The sequence below is a fragment of the Batrachochytrium dendrobatidis genome (genome assembly GCF_000203795.2).
Source record: "Batrachochytrium dendrobatidis JAM81 unplaced genomic scaffold BATDEscaffold_4, whole genome shotgun sequence".
In the NCBI taxonomy this organism is placed as follows: domain Eukaryota; kingdom Fungi; phylum Chytridiomycota; class Chytridiomycetes; order Rhizophydiales; genus Batrachochytrium; species Batrachochytrium dendrobatidis.
The window spans coordinates 1508214-1531130 of NW_006281102.1; the positions used below are offsets into that span (position 1 = coordinate 1508214).

At 39.6% G+C, this 22917-nt stretch overlaps 9 protein-coding genes across 9 annotated transcripts; 4 read left to right on the plus strand and 5 right to left on the minus strand.

Annotated features, from left to right (window-relative positions):
- Window positions 1–153: 153 nt before the first annotated feature.
- BATDEDRAFT_87610 (uncharacterized protein) lies at window positions 154–1003 on the minus strand (the record flags this gene model as incomplete). The annotated part of the gene is made up of 1 exon (XM_006678221.1): window positions 154–1003. The coding sequence occupies exon 1, from the start codon at window positions 430–432 to the stop codon at window positions 154–156; it is 279 nt and encodes a 92-aa protein (XP_006678284.1). The 5' UTR covers window positions 433–1003.
- A 1793-nt stretch (window positions 1004–2796) lies between these two features.
- BATDEDRAFT_36880 (uncharacterized protein) lies at window positions 2797–4115 on the plus strand. Its single transcript, XM_006678019.1, has one exon. It carries the CDS (start codon window positions 3026–3028, stop codon window positions 3989–3991), a length of 966 nt encoding a protein of 321 aa, XP_006678082.1. The 5' UTR covers window positions 2797–3025; the 3' UTR covers window positions 3992–4115.
- Window positions 4116–5093: 978 nt separating this feature from the next.
- On the minus strand, window positions 5094–7195 carry BATDEDRAFT_34908 (uncharacterized protein). The gene is made up of 6 exons (XM_006677973.1): window positions 7001–7195; window positions 6812–6898; window positions 6632–6710; window positions 6031–6522; window positions 5684–5967; window positions 5094–5590 (listed from the first exon to the last, which is right to left on the minus strand). Exons 1-6 carry the CDS (start codon window positions 7147–7149, stop codon window positions 5209–5211), a joined length of 1473 nt encoding a protein of 490 aa, XP_006678036.1. The 5' UTR covers window positions 7150–7195; the 3' UTR covers window positions 5094–5208.
- Window positions 7196–7926: 731 nt separating this feature from the next.
- On the minus strand, window positions 7927–8451 carry BATDEDRAFT_24255 (uncharacterized protein; the record flags this gene model as incomplete). Its single annotated transcript, XM_006677888.1, has 1 exon — window positions 7927–8451. One exon carries the CDS (start codon window positions 8449–8451, stop codon window positions 7927–7929), a length of 525 nt encoding a protein of 174 aa, XP_006677951.1.
- Window positions 8452–8624: 173 nt separating this feature from the next.
- BATDEDRAFT_87926 (anaphase promoting complex subunit CDC27) lies at window positions 8625–11700 on the plus strand (the record flags this gene model as incomplete). Its single annotated transcript, XM_006678118.1, has 14 exons — window positions 8625–9115; window positions 9202–9299; window positions 9369–9501; window positions 9576–9696; window positions 9807–10091; window positions 10181–10219; window positions 10298–10323; window positions 10399–10530; window positions 10588–10611; window positions 10698–10877; window positions 11007–11124; window positions 11206–11337; window positions 11412–11586; window positions 11654–11700. The coding sequence occupies 14 exons, from the start codon at window positions 8625–8627 to the stop codon at window positions 11698–11700; spliced, it is 2001 nt and encodes a 666-aa protein (XP_006678181.1).
- A 112-nt stretch (window positions 11701–11812) lies between these two features.
- Window positions 11813–13469, plus strand: BATDEDRAFT_24257 (uncharacterized protein; the record flags this gene model as incomplete). Its single annotated transcript, XM_006677889.1, has 2 exons — window positions 11813–12524; window positions 13345–13469. 2 exons carry the CDS (start codon window positions 11813–11815, stop codon window positions 13467–13469), a joined length of 837 nt encoding a protein of 278 aa, XP_006677952.1.
- Window positions 13470–14218: 749 nt separating this feature from the next.
- On the minus strand, window positions 14219–15736 carry BATDEDRAFT_24258 (uncharacterized protein; the record flags this gene model as incomplete). Its single annotated transcript, XM_006677890.1, has 5 exons — window positions 14219–14757; window positions 14868–14989; window positions 15077–15215; window positions 15305–15421; window positions 15655–15736. The coding sequence occupies 5 exons, from the start codon at window positions 15734–15736 to the stop codon at window positions 14219–14221; spliced, it is 999 nt and encodes a 332-aa protein (XP_006677953.1).
- A 3-nt stretch (window positions 15737–15739) lies between these two features.
- BATDEDRAFT_34911 (uncharacterized protein) lies at window positions 15740–19484 on the minus strand (the record flags this gene model as incomplete). Its single annotated transcript, XM_006677974.1, has 7 exons — window positions 15740–17898; window positions 17966–18016; window positions 18099–18228; window positions 18296–18893; window positions 18971–19072; window positions 19147–19292; window positions 19398–19484. 7 exons carry the CDS (start codon window positions 19482–19484, stop codon window positions 16145–16147), a joined length of 2868 nt encoding a protein of 955 aa, XP_006678037.1. The 3' UTR covers window positions 15740–16144.
- Window positions 19485–20887: 1403 nt separating this feature from the next.
- BATDEDRAFT_87928 (uncharacterized protein) lies at window positions 20888–22603 on the plus strand (the record flags this gene model as incomplete). The annotated part of the gene is made up of 1 exon (XM_006678119.1): window positions 20888–22603. The coding sequence occupies one exon, from the start codon at window positions 20888–20890 to the stop codon at window positions 22601–22603; it is 1716 nt and encodes a 571-aa protein (XP_006678182.1).
- Between the last annotated feature and the right edge of the window lie 314 nt (window positions 22604–22917).

Sequence of the window (22917 nt, forward strand, 5' to 3'; positions counted from 1 at the left end):
TATTCACCCAAAATGAAGTATATTTTGCTGATCGATACAATCACTCCCTTATAAAACTGAGTAGAGGAAAATCATGTTTCATTTAAATCCGAATTTCAAACCAGGAAACAAGTCAATCAAGTCTAGTAAGCGAATGTATCGGCGTGCATAGAATCATTGGGCTTGTGCTTTTTTCCTATATTTCTTTAATGAATCCTTTGGAATGTGTTTCTTTTTGTGGTGAGGTGGGCTAGGGCCATCACTCGTTCCTGGCACTTGTGAATCCTTGGGTGTTGGTTTTTTAATTTTTTTGAAGGGGTTAAATCCACCACAGCAGCCGGTATTGCTGGGGGTTTCTTCCAATTCCTGTAGAGATTGAGACAATACTGGGGACGGCGCGGCCATTACCAATTGCGAGCAGGCCAAGGTGAATAGTAAAGAAACAAGTTGCATGGTTGTTGAGAAAGTAGGCTGCTATTAGTTGTCTTTGTCAATGGTTTAAAATTAGATGCGAATCTTGATCGGTTTATATAGTAAACTAGTGCATTATCAGGGCTAGGTTGTACATTGATAAATCTCCCTTTTAGAGGCCTTGCATGAATAGCGCTTGAGCCATTAGTGTTCTAATGTATGATTTAGGAAGCTTTCAATGCCATTTAAACTTGTGCAATACTCCCTTGCTTATATAACATCATCCTTTATACTTTCCTTGCATTGCTGCTGTAACCATATCCAATCTGTGAACTTGCTTAATATGCGCGCATCAATTATCATTGAGAAACCCTTTCGAGTCCTGACATTTACCCTAGCACTCATGCTTGACCGTCCCTAAAAGTCTAAAATCCATGTCAACCATCATATTTTATCTAAAAGCAGCCGTTTAATCACTGCCGTATTCATGTAAAATGAAACATTAAGGGAGTCGAAGCACATAATAAGCATCCAGTCTTATGGAATGACTGGTCTCGGACAATCACTGGTAACGTGTCTTTTAAACCCTTTAGCCTAGTAGGGTTTCTTTGGACAATTAGCATGAAAGCAACAGTTGCATTTCTGGAATGTGTAATATTGGTTTGTTGAGCTAGAGCGCAAATGTACGAGATTTTAGAATATATAGTTTGTAGTTTGATTGGTAATATCAAAGATCGAATCTAATATTTAAACTAAAATGCGTGAATCTAATTTCAAACTTGATAATCGTACAATGTATGACTATGCCAATGAATACAACCATAGATTGAGTTTAATCGAATGAAACCACTCAATAATTCAAATAAATGGCTTGAACACTGTGTAGCCCTGACAGTGATTATTCTACAACTATCTGAACATCATCCGATTTCATTTGACAGTAAATCAAACACTTTGAACTGGGAATGATAACTCAATGATGTATTCTATTACAATACATCAGCATCATACTATTGCAAGTAAACAGCAATAAGGCATGTAATATAGCGGATGAATCAAAATGGCATGCTTTAAAGCCGAGATGGCTGAAGCCGAAAGCACCGTTGTAGTCGAAACTCGGTGCTATAATACAGTATGCTACACAGCAACACCTCTGATACATGCACATCATAGTCCCTACAATGACGGTCGATAAGCATTTTTTCCGATTTTCAGGTCTCGTCCATAACAAATGTCGATTATCATGCAATAGCATGGTCATTGCTGTATCTCTTTGACTGTAGTGACTTTTAAGCATATCATACGCATCAACTGTTATAAGCATCCAGATTAACCAAAACCCATGTAGTAGTCCAAAAGCGATGCTGTTTCATAAAGTCTTGTACAAATGTAGTGTATATGCAATCAACTCGGTCAATAATGATGCAGGTACAAGGGGACTGGGTGTCCATGAGCTCAAGACTCGAATAGTTGAGCTAAATTGCATTTTAACCGATATTTGTCGTTTCCAAATAATGTAATATTCGGCAAACCAAATACTGTAACGGCCCCACATTGGCCATCACATGCATTTAAGAATACCAATGTCTGATTGTTGACCATTTTCAATACCAACAGTTGGGTTTATCCGAGTCGTAGTATTAATGCGACAAGTGAAATAATGGTATGTATTTTAACTGGATCAATGTATATAAAATAAATATACTGGCATTATATTACAAGCGGCATCAAGTAGAGTAGTCGAATCAAGCCACGCTTTGTCATATATTGACTAAAAATGCCACTGTAGATTTGCTAGTTTATCAAAGCACCAATAGTTTGGATAATGTCTGATACAATTAAGCCATGCAAATATGGTGACTGCGACAAAAGCGTAAAGATCAACCAATCAGACTTTGGACTGTATCAATATCACACTATTTACACAATATGATCAAAATAAGGGTTGGCTAAATGGACGCCGTGGTTGACACTCTTATTACTATCCAAGCTTGTAGCTGCACATCACTTTATAGCGAATGCATTTGATGGCTGTGCATATAATTGTGAACAGTCGCTTTATTTTGGGGTGGCAGTCGCTATTGTCGAGTATGATTGGCTGGCGATGACTAGACAATTGCAACACCCCAATTATTGCACAACTCCGCTAGGTTATGAAGGGTCAGTATATAGCAGGGTATTTTGTAGACTGTTGGGGTTCAAGCTCGGACTGGCTTGTAGTTTTGTCTTATTTTTTATTGGGACAAGATTTCACATTGTTGATCCTAAATAATCAGATCACTTATTTTTTTAGTTGTAATTAATCAGCGAATTTCAGGGGTTGCCAACAAAACAGACCGAAATAAATCGCAATAATGCAATAATTACTGATTGATGGCTTGCTTGTTACACAAAGGGTCGGTTTTACTCTGGCATTGTGCAATCCCTGCCACGAAACAATCCAAGTGCCACTATGTATCAGTAACAAATTTGTAACAAAATTGTGATAAAAGAACGGCCTGCTTCCCTCGTTTCAGGCACAAAATACTCCGACTCCCAATTACTGCCAAATAGCAAACCCATTTATTTATTATACTCGAATACATATTCTGCAACTAGAACATTTATACATTTACACCAGCATAATCCATTACTCATGCATTTTATTAATCGTGCACTGTCGTTTGTTGCTACTGTTTTGTTGATTTCCAGCGTGTCTGCTCAGTCTGACGGATGGTCTACTGGTCCGTGTACATATCATCCATACGAAGAAGATCTTGCGCGACTTGGTGCAACAGCATATGATAATGCACCTGGATGGTGCGGTATTCGATACTCGGCACTCAACATTCAGCGTATCGTGGCAGTAAATGGACTTGGTTCAAGCATGTGTGCACAGTGTCTTGAATTCCGAAATGCAGCAGGCGGACCATCAATGTTCGTGTTGGCTGTAGACCAAAAAGGAGCGCCTGGTTTGGATGTGTCGCACACTAGTTTCCAAAATGCCTTTCCAGGTGCCAATGCGTTGGACCCACAGACTTGTTCGTGGAGAATTACCTCGCAGAGTTACTGCAGCGGCACATGTTTTGGATCTCCAGAAGAATGCACTCCTGGACAGCGTAATCTGCTGCCTGCATATTTGCTTCCTCCAGTTGGGTCTTCTGGTAAACCTCATCCAACTCCAACTCCCAACTCAGAGCCTGAACCAACACCCAAACCTGAACCTGAGCCAGCACCTAAACCTGAACCTGAATCAAGTCCAGATTCCACCACTCGCAAGCCAACACACTCACAGATCCCTCAACAACCAGCCGAGTTGCCATCGTCGCAGTCAGTAGTCTCTTCTAGTCTTACTCACGCTTCTGATCAAACAACAGTCCAATCGCCTGTTTTAACGCAGACTCTTAAACAGTCTTCCAGTTCAATGTCGGCATCAGCATCGACTCAACACATGCCATTGTCCACATCACAACTTGGTACAAATGGTGAAACTGCACCAATGCCACACACTGGTGCAGGACTAGTATCCAGTTCATTGAGCATACTTGGTGATATAAACGCACATCTTGCTTTGGCTGTATTGACCACTGCCATTATTTCACTAGTCACCGATGTGTTGTAATGTCAGATCTGCATTATCACTTGAAGTCTACCGACTCTAGTGTGCATGTTGCAACTATACTGTCTATTTGTCCATCATAGTATTTTAATTTTCAAATGAATTCACTACATTAGATACAATTTACAATATTTCCATGTCTAATCAATCGAGTGTTTTTTATATGCTGGTTTCAGTTGGAGTGTTAGTATCGATCATTGCAATATCGCTGGGCCATACATCCAACACTTGATCAACGTTGAGATGTAGCAGTGAATGTTGAGTGTTTTGACTGGGTTAAAGTGTTGTCAGAGTTGATGGATTAGATTTGATTGACACTGTTTCGAGTTGCATAGACACCAGATCGTGGTTGCTTGTCATGGTATCGGGTTATATATTGTTTAATAAGCTACATGTAAAGTGTGGTAGTATCAATTATTGCAGTGACTGAATGAGTATGAGTTGAATTTGGCAGCACAAGCCTATCAGATTGCATAGAGCATATGGGTTAAACATGTTGTGTGCGTCTATTGACTGAATAAAGATTGTAGTGCTATTGAGTATAATTTGTTTTTGAACACCATTTCCTTTTTTAATATTCAAACCTTCACCATAGACATATCATGCTATATTCCACGCTAATATATACAACATTCCATTTTGACTCATTCGTGCTTATTATTATGGAACTGAGTAGTATTTGCTTCATGATTATTGCATCCTTTTGTTTACGTAGCATTATTTTGTCCTATATAGCCTACTGTAATATTTTTAAAAGCATACTAGTAATACTGTTAGTGTTTTGATAAAGCAATGCTGACTATTCCAATAGTAAAGATACCAAATACTGGTTGGTGTGCTTATTTGCAAGTGTTTGTTATTCAAATGGGTTTCTGTTTGGTATATTTTCAACGGTAATAGTTTATAATTCATGCTTGATTTATAGATATGGTAGTTCAAAGAACATGATGGTCCAATGATTTACAACATATGCGCGAATAGCTCTTGAATTCGCGATTGTTTTCAGCAGTTTCTCAATTTTGATCATGTACTCCCTAGAAAGCATATTTCTGGTGTTTGATCTTATAATGAATTGCCCCGAGATTTTAAAGCACATTGGAATAAACAAATTTCAGGAATCCATTTATTTGGATAGCTCAACTGCATGTGCATTTCAACTCGACATATCGCCGAGTTGAAATTAAACATGCAATACGTGTTAAAAGTAACCCATAAATGTGTTACAAAGGGATAGTCTCGGTCTGCATCCGAGCCGACGGGATGGATGCAGGTGAAGCTATCGACTCTTGAGAATTCACTTCAATATTTTCGGTTTTTATCTTTTTGATTATATTTGTTGTTTTTGTTTGCGATACCAATTGCTCCAAAACTCCAGGTTTTAGTCTTGGATGGCCCTTGTCAAAATTTACAGGAGGTCCAGCCACACCATTAGCCTGCATAAAATCATAATTGAAGTCAAAGTGTACAGGGGTATATGCGGGTGAAGCTAGCTTATGCCGCTCGGTAATCGCATGTCGCTGCCGATCTTCCACTATACGCTTTTCTTTTGTTGCTGTAGTGAAATCTTTTTTTAGCAGTGCTTCAGTGACTTTTTGCCATACCCTGTATATTCAAATATCCAATATGTCAAGAGAATATTAGGATTGTGCGACGTTATATACTTGAATGTGTCATGGTACAAATAAATTAACATACCGTTGACTTTCCAGCTCGTGTTGATTGGCCAAGTCCTGAACAATTTTTGGTTCGACATCCGATGTCTTCATATCAAACAAGAGTATATCTTCATTTGATCCAGCTAGCCGATAAAATATCTGACCGTTCCATTGACCAGATAAAGTGCATAGCAAATCTTCTTTGGGAACAAGAGAGAGTTTCTCTGAATCTTTTCGTTGCTTGGGAGTCAGATTCGAGTTCTTTTGAAAATCGTATTTGAAAATCTTTCCATTGATGGCGAATTTGGGACGACCAAAATACGACTATACAATAAAGTATGAGTCAACAAATACATGGTTTACAGCTGCTTAGTGCATGAATCTCACCTCTTCCACGTACTGCAAGATTGCCTTGATACCGGATTTAGGGCATATGATTACAGTCTGCTCACTGACAACAATATATGGCGAGCTTGTCAACAACCCATGAACAGTAGCCCAGGCATGAGTGATATTATAAACCTCATCGTGGTCCTTTAGTGTGATATAAACGCCCGAGTTGTATTCTCCTGGTCCAACTTTAAAAGCGGTCCCAGTGAAACGAGCAACAACATGATCGAGCCCACTAGCAACTATACGGGCGTCGGCAGTTGTATAGGTAAATGCAGAGATTGGAGGATAGTGAGAAACCTGCTCATTGATGCAGAACAGAGTTGTTTCTTTAGATGGTGGCTGAGCCTTGTCCGACTGATCGAGGTCTGCAGCAGAAGACACTTTTGTCAGACTTTCGTGTGCGATGTTGGGATCGCAAGGAACTTTCCAATGACAAATATACCGCTCTCCTAAAATGGGATTGTAAGGCTTTCGCAGTTGGTGATCCTATCATTGCAGGGTCAGTAAATAGTGCATACACTTATTTGTCAGTCTACTTGTTTATAAAAAACTCTTCCACATTCATAGGATAGCTGGATGATTCTGATAGAAATACCTTCCACTTTGTGTCTTTTGAATACCAAAATCGAATTACTCGCAGCATTCTTTCGAGTGGATCTACTCCATCTGGAATGCTAATCCACACAAGCACAATTAGTATAGTTAATTATTTTGCTCAATAGCCATATCTGTATTGTCTGTTCAAACATATACATTTCATAGTTGATGGACTTGCCTTACAAATATATCTGGACGGTCGACATAATTCCAGAATTCCAAATTAGACTGAGGCTCCATCAAATTAGCAGGCAATGATATTCTCCTACAAATGGATAAAATCATATTGTCTAGTGAGCATATATGAGGATGGCTTTAAAAGCCACTAATGGTGATGACTGATTGGTCACTTGTTTTTAAAACTTACATGCTAACCAAGTCCTTGGCACCAACAAAGCGAGAGAGTAGACTGGCTATAAACTGGAATTTTGAGCCATTCCCATTGAACTCGACATGCTCAGGCACATTGGTGGCGATGGGAGTAGTAGTGTTTTTAGGAGTATTAACAGTGCTCATGACTGAATTTGCTTGGATTCAATAGTTTCGTCTACCAATAGTTAGACCAATGGCCGAATTATTAATATTTTCAAGGAAAGCGAGCGAGTATTGCTTTGCTTGAACTTTGATGAGTTGAACTGATATTGCCTAAGCCATACGCGCATTTGTTTCCAGTCTCGTTTTATTTCAATCTCAAGAATGGAATGATTTAGAGAAATATTGGTAAAAAGCAATGGCGTGTTGACACCATTCTACAAGCCCAAATACATTGTTCATTGCGAATTTTGTAGCACAGTAGGTTTATTCAGCGTATAGGTTTCTAGAGCACAGGAGTTGGTGGTATAAACTGGGTAGATCCAAAATGCCAAACTCTTTCCATTTAAGAATCATGAATAATTTAACGAATTATTATAGATCTTGACTGCACATGGGTCTTTAGAGTGTATATTCAGCCTAGTCCAAAGGAATACATGGATGGGTGTGGTTATTACAAAAGCAATGTGAATCAGACAGGATCAAGCGGTATGTTAACTACATCGTACTTGTTCAACTAATGACCATGTGAACAGTTAATGATGTTGTGTCTGATGCTAGATGATTAAACTATTGTGCTTGAGTTGATCAAAGTGACATACAAGGCGAGTAGTGCTTGTCGAGAATATTCAGTTGCAGAATGATAAAGGGTTCAAATTAGAATTTATTTAGTTTATTCAAAACAGTTTGAACATGTTCATCTAAAAAAGCATTCCAGTTGAATCCACTGGAAATGGCTAAACCAAAGAAACTTTAAAAGGCTCAAGTTGTGGATCTAGGAATAAAAGGTGCAATCAATTGTCGTTTCTGCAGTCCAAACCCAATATTGTAGTCGGAGGAAGCAGCCTGTCTCCAGCTGTCAATGTATACCACAACAGCCCATCGACCATCACCCATAAAAGGATAGACAAATTCACCCCATGAAACCCTGCTGTTTCCAGTGACATCCAAGTTGGTATGAAGTAGAGTCATCTCACTATCGGACATGCTTGAGCCAACACCCATGACATTCAACAGACTAATAAACTGTGAGACAGTCAGGTCGCAACTGCCAGTAGACTCATCAGGAGCAGTGAGTGATGATGCAGGAAGGTCAGTATTGCAGTCGGATGGCAGACAGAGCGCACGAAATACTCTTGGAACCAGAGTAGCCCAGTTCTGTTGCTGAAGAGTCAGAGCAGTGCGGAACAGGAAGACATATGAGATGATAATAGGAATGAACACTAGCAAGTGCTGGAAGAATTGGAATCGTTGTCTGGCAGTCGCAGTATGAAAGAACTTGCACATAATAGCCAAGTAGTTCAAAAGTTAAATTCAACTCCGCTCTTCCATCAAGACAATCCATTAAGCTGGCTAATGACAACTCAAGAATGCCATCAATCGAGTGTTGCTTTGTATTATTAGTAGAGCAGTTTAGCTCAGTTCAAACTTTGTTGAAAATAAGACAATCTTGTTAGTGCATGACGACTCTCGACACCACGGCTGCTGTTGAGCTGTTGCAATCATCTGCTATTTCTGCTCTGCATGCTGGAGAGTATGAAACGGCTGTATTCCTCTGCCATCGAATCATGTCTTTGTTCCCTTTGCCATCAATCAGTCATGGCATCTTCCTGCTTGCTCGGGCTCAATACCTTATGGGAAACCACAGAGCTGCTCTCCATACACTTACTGACACTGTTGGTTCGACTCCCACCATTCCAACCACGTACTTGCAGGCCTTGTGCTATTCCAATATGGGCTTACTGTCTCAGGCAAATGCCTCGTTTACCAGTCTGGTTCGGTTGCATAACTCGACATCAAAGACTGGATCTGCTGGTCCTGTTACGGACTACACTGACCAATATTATGGCAATGCTGCTGCTGGATTGGATATATCCTTTTCTGTCCTTTTGTCCATTGGACTAGTCATTCCCTGGGCTAGCGTATATTGCAAATTGGGTCTAATTCAGAGGTAGTGTTGGTTTTTAAAAAATATCATTTACTGCCGAGTACAGCACATCTATAATGATGAGCATCTTTTTATTATTCAAAACTTAGACGGATGGGTCTGGTAGAAGATGCTGTCAAGTCTCTCCATACTACTTTGGAACTGGATCCGTTGAACTGGACTGCCGTCAAGACTCTCTGCGAAATGGGTATATTGTCATTGCCATGCATTGTGGTGAGATCTCATTTCTTATGCATGTTTATATCAATGCTGTTAGGATTTCCTCCACAAAGAGACCATGTTTTTGAACCCACGGCCTTGTCTGCCCATTTCAAATCCATAATGCAACACATTGGCACATCACATCAACCAATTAGTGAGCAGAAACAGGATCTGGAATCACATGCATCGTGAGTTAATTGACCTGCTTTAAAACATCTCATTTGTAAATTGGTCTTTTTACTCAAGGTATATATTTGCATAGATCCTTGCAGCAAGGTGGAGCATACACTAGTACGCGGCTAAGATCGATCCGAAAGGTTGATTTACCAACCACTCAACCAACACTTGGCAGAAGAGTGGCTGCAAGAACGGATTCTAAAATTGTGAGCCAAGTTTACAATATCTGTATTATAATCAACATATTAGGATCTTGTTTAGATGAATTCATGTCTGATTTTTATCTCTGAATCGAACCAATACTCTGGAAATTTAGACTGCTGGATCTGCACATAGAAAACGCACAAGAGATGAACACACAACTACAGCTCCATCTTTGTCTCAGCAGTCGTCTGGTAAAACAAAAACTCATGTATCTTCTCAGTCAAAGGATAACCAAGCTCAAGAAACCAACCAAACTGCAACTGAGTTGGTATCCTCTACTTTAAAGGATATTTTATCTGGATATGCTGCTTTATGTACGTTTAATATCCCTCGTGCTTTGAGATGGTTTAAAATACTTTCTGCTTCACAGCGACGCTCTCCTGATATTCTCATTATGGTATGTACTCAATTAAAAGGAATGATATGGAAGCGGGGTTTTAAAAACTTGGTTGGCTTTGCTAATTTACTAGCCAATCTTGAATTCAGATTGGCCGTGCATACTTTGAGGCTACAGATTATGAATTGGTAGGCATATAGTATTTGGAAAGAATAGATTGTTAAAGTTTATTTAATACTCACTTGGATGAACTGTTTGCGCTTTAGGCTGCAAGAGCGTTTGAGCAAGCCAGGTAATTCATCCTTGATATTCTTTACCATTTATATGTTTAAAATATGCGGATTTTGAATATATTGGCTTAATTTAGGAGATTACAGCCTGCACAAATGAATGAGATGGATACATATGGCACTTGCTTATGGCATTTGCGCAAAGTGATTGAGTTGAGCTATCTTGGCAAAGAACTTGAGCAAGAGAATAGACTTGCGCCTCAAACTTGGTGAGTGGTTTGTTTTGAAATGGTGTGGTCAATATGCACTAACGTTGTGAGTTTTAGGTGTGTTATTGGCAACTATTTTTCGTGAGTTTACAAACTTTACTCGAGTTGGATTTCTTTTTCAAATTCCTTAGTTAATTTTATATATGTACTCATATGAATTGATCAAGACTTAATCAGGAACATGATCAAGCTATTCAATCCTTTCAACGGGCAATCAAGGTTGATCCTGAGTTTGTCAATGCACACACGCTGATTGGCCACGAGTACCTTACAAGTGAAGATTTAGAAAATGCAGCTATTCATTTCCGCACTGCGCTACGACTTAATCCAAGACATTACAGTGCTTTGTAAGCGTTGATTTACTGTACCACTTTAATGCAGAGCAGTGTTGGTTTAGAAAATACTTGTAAATGAGTACAATCTGTTAACACCAATATTTTTTGCCACTGCAAATCTGATGTTTTTGGTGTCAATAGGTATGGACTAGCCTCTCTTTTATATAAACAGGAAAAGTACACCATTGCAGAGTTTTATAATAACAAGGCGATGAAACTGTGTCGGTTTAATTTGGCGTTACTGGAATTTGCAGGAGCTGTAAGATGAATGCGTTAAATTTGAGTGTATGAGCCTCCATTTATATGCTTGTAGATCCACTTACAACGAATGTCTTTTCAGATTGTCAGTAAAGATCCAAAGCGATTGGAAGTAGCATTGAAGATTTATACGCATTGTGGGAAACTAGCCCCACAACGCACATCTGTCCAGTTGTCCAAATCAAATGTATTGACTCAGCTTGGAAAATTTCAGGTATTTTGACATTTCAAATAAGCCGAGTAATATCTGGCACAGCATGTTTTTAACTCTACTTCAACTCTTTATAGGAGGCACTGGAAGTACTTGAATCGATTCTTTTGAACAAACGAGACTCGAATGTGTATTTTAAAATGGGCGAGATATATGACAAGATGGGCGATGCAAACAATGCACTGCTGTACTATAGCAAAGCGCATGATGGAAAATCACGCAAGATTTCAAAGGATGTCCAAGAAGCCATGCGTGAGTTATCTAGTGTGTTATGAGAAAATACAACACCATGACTGATTGTAGATGAATGGGTATGTAGGGGGTATACAAGATAAACTAGACAAGGCAGGAGCAATAGAATCATGATTAGGTTTAATACCATGGCTAGATTTTCAATGGATTAAACATCACGTGATGATGGATCCACACTTTGAGCATTTAAACTTTTCTTTGGTTAAAATTACATAATGTGGCGATTATGGACAAGAATAAAGACAGAAGCTATTGTAAAGATGAATCAAAACCACCCCTAGGTTTATTCCAGAAACTTCCCTATGAGCTACAGGAGTTGATTCTAGTGGGGTCATTAAACCCACAATTGGCACTCACATGCCGCTCCTTCCATCGCATGTCGCAGCAAGTTGTGGTTATCGCAAAACAGCTGCTGTTTTCCAAAAAAATTTGGTCTCCATGGGGACTGTTACTTCCACAGTCATCAGATCATTTTCAATGTACAGATGCTCCAGTAGTAGCTACCACTCAGCAATACCAGCAACTTTTGAAAGATCGGTACTACCCAAAAGATCGAATCCAGTTCCCAACTACAGAGCAATGGATATCTATAGTAGAAGATCCACAATTCACTCATCAGGTTGCAGTATGCATTTTTGATATGCATATGGACGACGATGCATTGGTGGAGATTGTGACAGAGAATGCTGCAATGCACGGGCGATTGGAACTTATGGAATGGTTGCTTGTCAATGCTCCAACAAACAAGAGTCGCCTTGGAACCAGTAGCAATGGGTCGATCGATATGAGAGACAGACTTGTTTCTACTGCCTTTAGGGATAATCAGCAGCAGTTGGTATCGGCAATGCATTCAACAACTCTGTCAGATCCTTTACAGCAAAAACAGCCATTTTTAGGATTATCACAGCGACTTAAAGATTCTGCTCTGGTTCAATCCTGTTTGTTTGGCCACCTACAAGTAGCATCGCTACTGCTTGTCAAGGGGAAAGCCAATAGCGCATTCGATGTAGGTGCATCCTTGTCCATGGCAAGCAAGTATGGTCACTTGAACTGCGTTAAACTACTGTTGGAATCAGGAGCAGTTGTCAATGGAGATGATAATTACGCTCTTTGTTGGGCATCTCGACATGGATATACTCCCATTGTGCAACTGCTCCTTGATGCAGGCGCAGATATCAATGCACGCAGAGGATGTGCACTCAACTGGGCAGCCGAGCATGGCCACGACTCTACGGTCAAACTGCTCATACAGTATGGTGCAGACATTCATTCAAATGACGATTATGCTCTCAGATGGAGTTGTGTACGCGGCCAGGTGGATGTGGTTCAATTGCTGCTCGCAGCTGGCGCAGATGTTCATGCAGTTCAGGATTTCCCTCTACGGAATGCAGTCAAGTTTGGACACGTAGAATTAGTCAAGCTATTGGTTCAAAATGGAGCAGATGTTCGAGCTTGTGAAGATGAAGCTATCAAATGGGTCATGCAACACAATGCTAGCGAGTGGCAATCGGAGATGATACAGATCCTGTGCAATGCAGCCAACCAAGATCTGACACTAGAATATAAACGGCTACCATTAAATATGGGCACTGAAAGTAACAGTGCCTTATTTCTTGACGCAGATCTACTTGTTGATCAAGTCTTGACTGGACCACAGGTGATCGAGTGAAGCAAAACATACAGTTTTGATACAATACCCATTTCAAATGAATTTTTTATTATGATATACGCTGGTTTCGCTATTCTGTATAAAAACAGATGGGTCTGGTTTTAAACTTGATGATCGTGCAATGTATGGATATATCAAAAAGTGTAGCAAATGCCTAGCCATTGTTCTGAAGCAAAACAGAGACGAGTTTACTTTTACATCAATACGATTGTAAAAACAAAAATGCGCTAGCCCGGAATTGAACCGGGGGCTCATCGATGGCAACGATGAATTTTACCACTAAACCACTAGCGCTTGTGTTTTTGTTGAGGGTCAAAGAGATTTGTTATTGAATGGACAAAACCTAACGAGAAACAGACGAAGAGTGTTTTAAGGTGTCTTTATTTGTTAATGCTATCAACACGATAGTGTTAAATAAAGGGAAAAGTGGTCTCTTAAGGATCTCAGTCGTGGTTCTCGAGTCATGAGATACTAACAACTGTGGGATTATGCCGGTATGCATGCCCGCCTCGTGATTATAAGGGACAAAGGTCAACAAAAGGCAGAGTAATAGAGCGATTGGATCCTATGTGGGTGTGGTCCCAACAACGTCAAGAAAGTTGCTATCTGTATATGTTATTATTTAATCATACCTGCACAGAAATAGTTTTGCAATCTTGGATCTGTTGGTAATCGGTTAGAACGACTAAGCAGTTGGACTTTTGAATTAAATTTACTCTGAAGCTAATTAAACTATTTTATTTTCACACGTCTTTTTCTCAACTATCTTTAATTCTTTAATAATGCACTCACACATCTTATTAGTTATTATGTATATCAGAGTGGTTAAAATACAATACAATAGATAGTCAATCCAGAATCATTCCAGTGTAGTTGAAATGACCTAGATATATAAATAAAATAACTGCGGTACTGTGCCAACAATACTGAAGCACATTACCACAGCTGGTGTTTATTTGGGATTCAATCCCATATTTTGGCAAAAACAGCATATATCTTTTTAAAGATGTATGCTGTTTTTGATTCCAATGGACTTGGAATATGATGCGCAAAGGCATCGGTGGGACCAGAAGCAGTCGTAGAATCAACCCGAGAAGATCTACGACTGGTCTGGGTCATCATAAAACGCACTCTGTTGCAGAGGGTTTTCCATGACAACGCACCCTTTGATTTAGGCTCAAAGGAATAAAGCCCAAGCTCGACCGCCCGATAGACGTTGTTGCGGAAGTTGCTGACACAGTTTCTTGACACACCCCTGTATCCTGGGTGATGTGTGTCAAGCTGGGTGTAAACTGTGCGAGCATGCAAGTGCTCCATGTATTCCTCGAGCTGATCGCTGTTTAGATCCAAGATGTTGTAGTACTTCATCTTGTAGAGCTCGTTGAAGTAGAAGCAGTCGTACAGCAACTGTGTCGTGTACCGGAATACGTCTTGGTCCTGCTGAGAAAAAGACGCAATAATCTTGCGGACTTTTTTAAGGTCTGCAGCAGTCCATTGTTTTACTGTAGAATTCAATGAAAAAATAGTAAGCCATCTGACCATCCATTCCATGTAACAAATGATATTCTCCATCTAATCATAAATAATATGTAAAAACCAGCATTTGAATTACCAGAAAAGCTTCGAAGTTTACAAATAATAGCAGGTGAAACCATACTTTGAGATATATGGCCAAAGTATTGACTGATAAATCTCCAGAGCTCATCGTGAGAACATTCCAAAGTTTGATCAAGACTATACAACACGTCAAAATAAAATTCACATGTTATTATCATGCCATTCTTGATAGTTTCTTACAACTAGTCTTTCCAAATTACTTACATGGAGAAATCAGTGGGATTGGAGATGAAGCTTTTCATAATTTTATCAAGACTCTTTTCAGTCTGCTGTCTCGAGTAACAATCAGAGGCATTGCCGTATACAAGATGTGCAGTATCAGAATTCGCACATGCCATGATGTCTGTAAACGCACATGTCAGTCATTAGAGTGGATATAAAATCAAACCAGGCCAACAGGCATTGTTCCCAAGCCCAAATCTATATACTTACCACTATGATAGATAATATCTCCAATAATCTGAAGAAGCTTTGGAATGCAGACGCCGTTTGGCAATGTCACCATAATGTGATCAAATGCGTGGAAATCGTATATCTGAATCACAGCATCTATTAAAAGTATACAAAAACATTAGCCATGTCCAGTACATTGGGAACAACTATTTGGTAGTATGCTTTTTAAACACTGTCGCTCAGTAGCTACAAACTCTACATGATTCACAGCCATCAAATGCATAATCATGTTGTAGATATCAACAAGTATATCCATCATGCTTATCAGCTGGAAACTGATTTGCGTGATTTTCAATAAAGTTATATCCATTTCATCAACATCAGCTTACCTTGGTGGTCATCTTTTTTTACATCTGGTTTAGGATTTTCTAAAAAAATCTGTTCTAGCATGAGCTGAGCGGCGTAGCACATTTTGATTAGTAAGATTAGGCTGCAATATTTGAGATAGTGTCGATCTGAATACAATAATTAATCCACGTAAAAGTAAAAATCCTGAAATACAAATGGTTTTAAATGGTTTGTTCATACTAAAACGCTGAAAATTATCCATGTACAATGCATTGGATGACTTTAAATCCCGCTCTTGAGCTGCTTCATCTATTGAAAACTCGCTATTCAATCAAGTTTTGACAATATCTACAACTCAAGATACTAATACCCACAACCTATATCAACAAATATAAAGCCATTCGACTACTTTTACAAAAACCGATTTTTTGATCACATTCCTTCAAATAAAATTCATTGTCAATTCAGTTACATGCTCTTGTTAAACAGAAGCTAGCAATTACCAATTTTTTATAGGTTTGCCAGAAAGATTCAACAACTATTGCTCAAGACTGTCTTGTTTGATTCGATCCATTTCTGGATGGTTTCACGATCACGCTCGAGCCATTTGGTAGAGCTACGAACACGCTCGATGGACTGATTTAGAGGACGCTGAGCAGCCTTGAGTTGCTCTACACGGGTTGCCTTTTCTTCATCGGTTGCTAGCTCATCACCACGAGACCAAGCCTCGACTTCATCAGCAAACGCATTGCCAATTTGACCACTGACACACAATTGAACAGATGCCCCAAGAAGACCAAGCGATGGCTTAAGGCGCTCATACAGAACTGGCCAGTTGGACTTGAGGAAGTTCCACATAATTGGCAGTACTTCCTTGAGTGCTGGGGATGAGCGGAGTGAGTTGAGAGGATACATCATATCTTGGAGTCGGACAAGATTGCCATCCATCAAAACCTCATTCAGAACACGATTGACAACATTGATGTTGGGCGACGCACCAAGAGTACTCAGAGCCGTCAAACGAGCTTCAACATTGGTAGAAGTCTTGTAGATGTTCAAAAGTGCTTCAAAAACAGATTCGTCGTCCGTGTTTTTGCAAGCAGTGCGGTAGGCAATGGATCGAAGATTGGTATCAAGTGCAGATTCATCACCACCAACAAACTTGTGGAAACGATCTATGAGCTCCTTGATCACAACAGGGTCTTTAGCATCTGCTGCAGCTGCAATGACTAGCGTACGCTTCATGGCAGCAAGATGTCCTTCTGTTTTGGAGTATTCAAATCCAGATGCCTTGGCCTTGGGTGAAAACAAATACCGCTTAAGCATGTCGATTCCGTTACGAACCTCCTCAGACTCATTGAGTAAAATAACAGAAACGCTTGCAACATTAGCCGAGAGTTCTGATAGTACAATAAAGTCTTCTTCAGCAACAAATCCCCTGGAAATATCGAGAGCACCAGCAGTCAAACTATTGCCAGACTTGGCAGTAGCAAAGGCATCAGAGATAATGCCAATACGATCCTCGGTAGTAAACAGACTGAGATTGGCTGCAAGTGCAGCACCAAGATGGGCCTGCTGTTTGGTATCCAAATTGGTGCGGTAGAAACCATTGGAGCGGTAATTGAACTTCCAAAAGAAATTATTCTCGTGCGAATATGGAAATGTAATCTTGGTTTCCTTTTCAGTCAAAACATGGCGAGTTGGACTGTGGGGATTGACATGAGTGACAATGGTCAATGGAACAGTCCAAAGACTGGAAGCATCTTCATCAGGTGTGAGATCACCAGAAGACAAGAAGCGAGATTGACGGACTGTCAGAGTAAGCTCCTGCTTGGACTCATCAAATTCTTCATTGGTAACACTCAGTATAGGATATCCCATGGTACGAGTCCACGAGTACATCAGCTTGGCAACATCGTGGCCAGATACTTCGGAAAGCGCAGCCCACAGGTCCAAAGTAGTGGCATTAGAGTATGCAAATTTCTTGAGATATATACGTACTCCAGCAGAAAAGATTTCTGTGGTAAGAAATGATGAAAGCATACGAATAACAGACGCACCCTTGGAGTATGAGATGGCATCAAAAATTTGATTGATCTCAGCAGGGCTTTGGACATCAACTTCAATGGGATGACTGCTACGCATGCTGTCAAGACCCATACCCTTAGAGTAATCGCCAGTGACAAACTGTGTCCAAACTTTCCATTCGGGGAATATGTTGTCGGTTGCTAACCATCCAACAAATGTAGCAAAACCTTCATTAAGCCAGAGCTCACTCCACCAGTCTAAATGATGATGCATGTTGATTAGATTTAGTTGAATATAAAAAGTATGCAAGATTGAGAAACGCACCCATTGTAACAAGGTTACCAAACCACTGATGGGCAAGTTCGTGTCCAACAACTAAATTAGCAAAACCGGTAAAATGTCAGTATGCAGGGTAGAGCTGTAGTTTTAATGCATTCGTTCAGTTACTAAATCATACCATATGCAACACCCTGCTTGGCAGGAGCGCTAGTGTTTTCATCCACCAACAACATAACTTCACGGTAGGTTACCAATCCCCAGTTCTCCATGGCACCTGCACCAAAATCAGGAATGGCAATCATATCCATCTATTGTGTCCAAAACCATCGTATTAGCAATCAATAAACTAAAAAACACACTAAAATGGATTGTTACCTTTGGAAGAGGGTAAGCCAGATCAAAATACTCGGAAAAGTATTCAAGCGTCCTGGCACCAACGTCGAGTGCGAATTTGCCAAGGTGCGACTGACCCTTGAGAGTATAGACACGAACAGTGATGGGTTTGGCATTAGCAGGCAACTTGGGCTGAGCCATAGTTTCGATATATTCAAAATCACCAACAGCCATAGCAAGCAGATACGTGCTCATAATAGGAGTGCGAGCAAAAGTGATTTCTTTGAGCGACTTGTTCTCGTGCTGAACAGTACGCTCTTCAGTCTGATTCATATTGGACAGAGCACAAAATACGGGATCGACAATAAGCTTGACATCAAAAGTAGCCTTCAGATTCGGTTCATCCCAACATGGAATGGCACGACGACAGTCTGTAGCTTCAAATTGGGTGACAACAAGATGCTTCTTGACATCGTCCTTGCCAGTGTAACTGCTGCGGTATAAACCAGCCATCTGATCATTGTGAATGCCAGTGTAATCGACTGTAAGCTCGACCTTTGCACCAGCAGGCAGTGGAGTCTCGAATTCAAAAGTAACAGTTTCCTTTTTCTTGTCAAGAGTGATGGCTTTGGCAGTCTGACTGGAATATGGATTATTAAACGTTTTAGATGGGTTGATACAGATCTGTATGCCAAACAGGATAGAGTCGCAACTTACGTTGTTTCGGTCTTGACATGAACAACAACAATACTAGCAGATTTGATGTTGAGCTCATTGGCATTGGCAACAATTGTGGATGTTTCTTCCTTGACATCGAGACTGATATAGCAAATACAATGATATTATGAGTGCATAGTACAAACCCAGACGAATGGTTGGCTCAAGGAATTTACCTGATTTGAACATGACCAGCGAATTCAAATGATTCAAAGTTGGGAGTGATGCTTAAAGAATAATGAGAAGGTTTTACATTGGTAGGAAGTACTTCACGAGAAGTAGATGAACCTGACTGGAGTGGACCGTTGTTACACACGATTATCTAACAATTACTTGATGGATTCACTCTTTATTTATAATTACAGACCATTGCTAAAGGGTGAGTACAGTAGACTACTATATGATTAACATAAAACGCAAGACTAACATACTGTTTTTGTTGTACGAGTAAAGTTGAAAACGATGTGTTTTTATAAGATTCGACACTTTGCTGGTTGCGGGTCGACCACGTCATTCGACAAGCAACTGCATGGTCAAGTCACGCTTGACTGTCACGGAAGATTCGATTCTTTATCTTGTTATTGGCTTGAAGGTTTTCAAGTTATATTCACGTAATATTAGCACACATTCAACATGAGACTGTTTATCATGTATTTTGGCAGTTTAATGTTCCATTTGCCTGAATATCGCCTTATTCATGCTACCTACAACAGACTATCACCAAGTCGTTAAAACTATATGGTTACAAACAATCATTGTCAAGGGACAGCTGCTATGTATGAATGGTCTGTGCGTCTATTTATTTTGACAAGTCAGTGCAGTACTACAAAAACAGTACCAAGTGCTTGTGACGTGATGTTGGAATAGGGTGATGAACCAAGTTAAAGGACGACTGAAAACAGCCTGAATAAAAGGGATGATAAATTGGAAAACGGCTATAAAGATATTGAAAATACATACTTTATACAATAGGTTTTCATCAGTTTAATACCGGCTGCATCATCGATTGCGAGTTATACAAACTGACTGATCATACTTGCATTCCATGTTGAAGAAATCAGACATTGACCGTTTACGAACCGTTCAAATGGTTAGCTTGGATCTGCTGTAATATCTAAGAAGGATGCCTCTAAGCCTTAACCCTTAACAAGTAAGCATTAGCACTTGTATTGTACACTCCCTAATTTATCCTTTCCTCATTATATCTACATAGCCAACTAAAAGGAATAAGTCCTATTGGTCAAACCAATTACAGCTACAACTACTTATTATTAAGCATTATGCTGTTTGTGATACCGACCGCAAACAGTCAATTACTATAAAAACCAAGATATATTATTATTAAATAAACTATCATCTGAATATCATCTGAACATCATCTGACATAACTTCGTTACTATTTATCAAGTTCAACTCTATTCTGTTGACTTTGACTTACGTGACTACTTCCTGATTATCATTCAAGATCTCTTCTGGCCAATCTTTTCTACAGCAGCATATTATACGCTGTTACAATTATATTATACTAATTGAAAGACTCAGTTTCTTTCTCTATCTCTATATATTTCTTGTACGATAATCAATATCTTTAAGATTCCATACTGCCTCATGGTTCTTTTTTTGGTAGCAGTTTTAGCTGCAATATCTTGCATCAATGCTCAAACTCTTACAAGATCAACATCAATACCATCTACCTTTGTTAAAGATATTTGGTCTGACTATAGACCCATCAAACTCGATCGTGATGCTGGATTGTTTACCTTTTTCCCACATACTCTTGAACAGCGAAAAATTCTAATGTCGAATTCCAAAAATTTATTCGAGGCAAGTTGTCATTTCCATCACAATCTGATACTATAACCAACACAATATATTGCAACACATTATTAACTGACCAACAATTACAATCGAACTCCAATGATTCAACATGTCCAGGCATGGGTCCATTTTGAATCAAAACTGAAATATCATGGTCAAGAGGCAAATCCATATCCTGCTCTCGAGCATATCCAAAACAATATCGAAACCCTTACTGATGAACAGATTCAACTCGGGTTATTGGATGTATTTGCTCAAACTCGCGACGCACATACTGTCATGTCATTGTCTGGTCCGTATAGTTGCTTTTATATTACCATAGGCATTTATTTTGAGTTCATTGATGGTCCAGGCGATATGATCCAAGACCCAACAATTGTCGTCAGCCAACCCGTCGATCGTGAAATATTAGACCTACTACGTAATACCGCGTATAACCAAATCAATGTTGGAGATCAACTTCTTAGCATTAACGGCCTCACTTTTTACAACTGGAAAAACAAACATCGAAATGTAATTGGTGGGTCCACCGAAGCTCATAATCAGCGTCTAGCATTAAAATATTTGTCCTTCAGATATGCAGCTCTTACCCCACTTCCTGATGAAAACTCTATCAAGCTTAAATTTAAATCTCGTGTTGGCACCATATACGAAGTCAATGTACCGTACATGTCTGCATACCAATATACCTGTTGGGAATACTCGAGCAAACTTTACACACAGCTGACAGGCGTGACTCTTGATATACATTTACAAAATACAGTTGCTGTAAAATCCAATAGTCATGCCTTGCCAACTACAACAGTCGATGATCATACCACAAGTTCACAGTCTACCATGCCATTGGTTGCTGCTCGCCATATTCGAAAGCGGAGTCAAAACAGTCAAGATCAAGATACAGGACGATTGTCAAAACGTGGTTTACAGATTACATTTTATGAAACGAGTATATTCGAACTATCTTGGACAATTTGGAAACCTGACAGCCAAAACATGGGAATAATCAAACTGGCATCGTTCGAGTGCACATCCCGCACAACAAACACACAAAAGGTTTCTGAAGGAGTTCTTGAAGTGGAAAGACTATTGAAGACAGTACTCAAAGACACCAATTCTATTTTGATCGATGTTCGTGAAGGTGGTGGTGGAAGTCTGGATTTTGCACATGAGATTCTACAGCTATTCAAGAGCGATATTGAGCCATTTAAAGTGAAGTATCTTAGGAACAAGGTCACATTCAATATATTTGTAGAATCACCCATAGATTTGAGATCGTCTCGTAATGCTTGGCTCAAAACACCACCCGACGACAGCGAGTACTCACTATTCCATGATTTTACGGATCCAGAAGACTCCGGCACTTACAATCAGATTTATGATAAACCAATGGGTGTATTTACCAGTGGTAATTGCATGTCTGCATGTGAAGCTATGACAGGAACTGTGCAGTCGTATAACATTGGAACAGTATTTGGTGAGGATGCCACAACAGCTGGTTCTGGTGCAATCGTTTGGGATCTAGATCCAGACCTTATCTTTTATGATCCGACAGACTTTAAACCAATGCCATTCAAAAAAGAGTTGACATTTAGTACCAAGGATAAATTTTACAACCAAATGGCTGTAGGTAATCGAGCATTCATCCGTAATGGCGATCATAAAGGACAGCCGGTTGAAGATGTTGGCATCGCATCTGACATTGTAATCCGACCAAAACTGGATGATATTATTTTTGACACAATGGATAATTCGCAGTACGATTATGTTGGTAATTATTTGATTAAAGCTGAGGGAAGACCAGCCAAAACAGTTTGAAATCTTTGAGGAATTCTGTAGTGAAACAGTTGATTACTATAAATCGACGAGTTTACGTTACTTCAGCTATTCACTGCTGTATTCACGTAAAATGTAGTTTGCATTTATCTTGCAGCAATCGACTTGTTGGAATAAACAATGTTTGAATATTTGTCGTTTTCGTACATAAATTGACTTTGATAGACACTCGGTCCAGTGTAGTTCCAATCTTCGTGCCATTTGTTGAATGGTTGGTAAACCATGTTTAATCAGACGGTTGTTTTGTGGAATGGAATACTGTTTGGAATAACATGCGTGCTTTGGAATGTTGCATG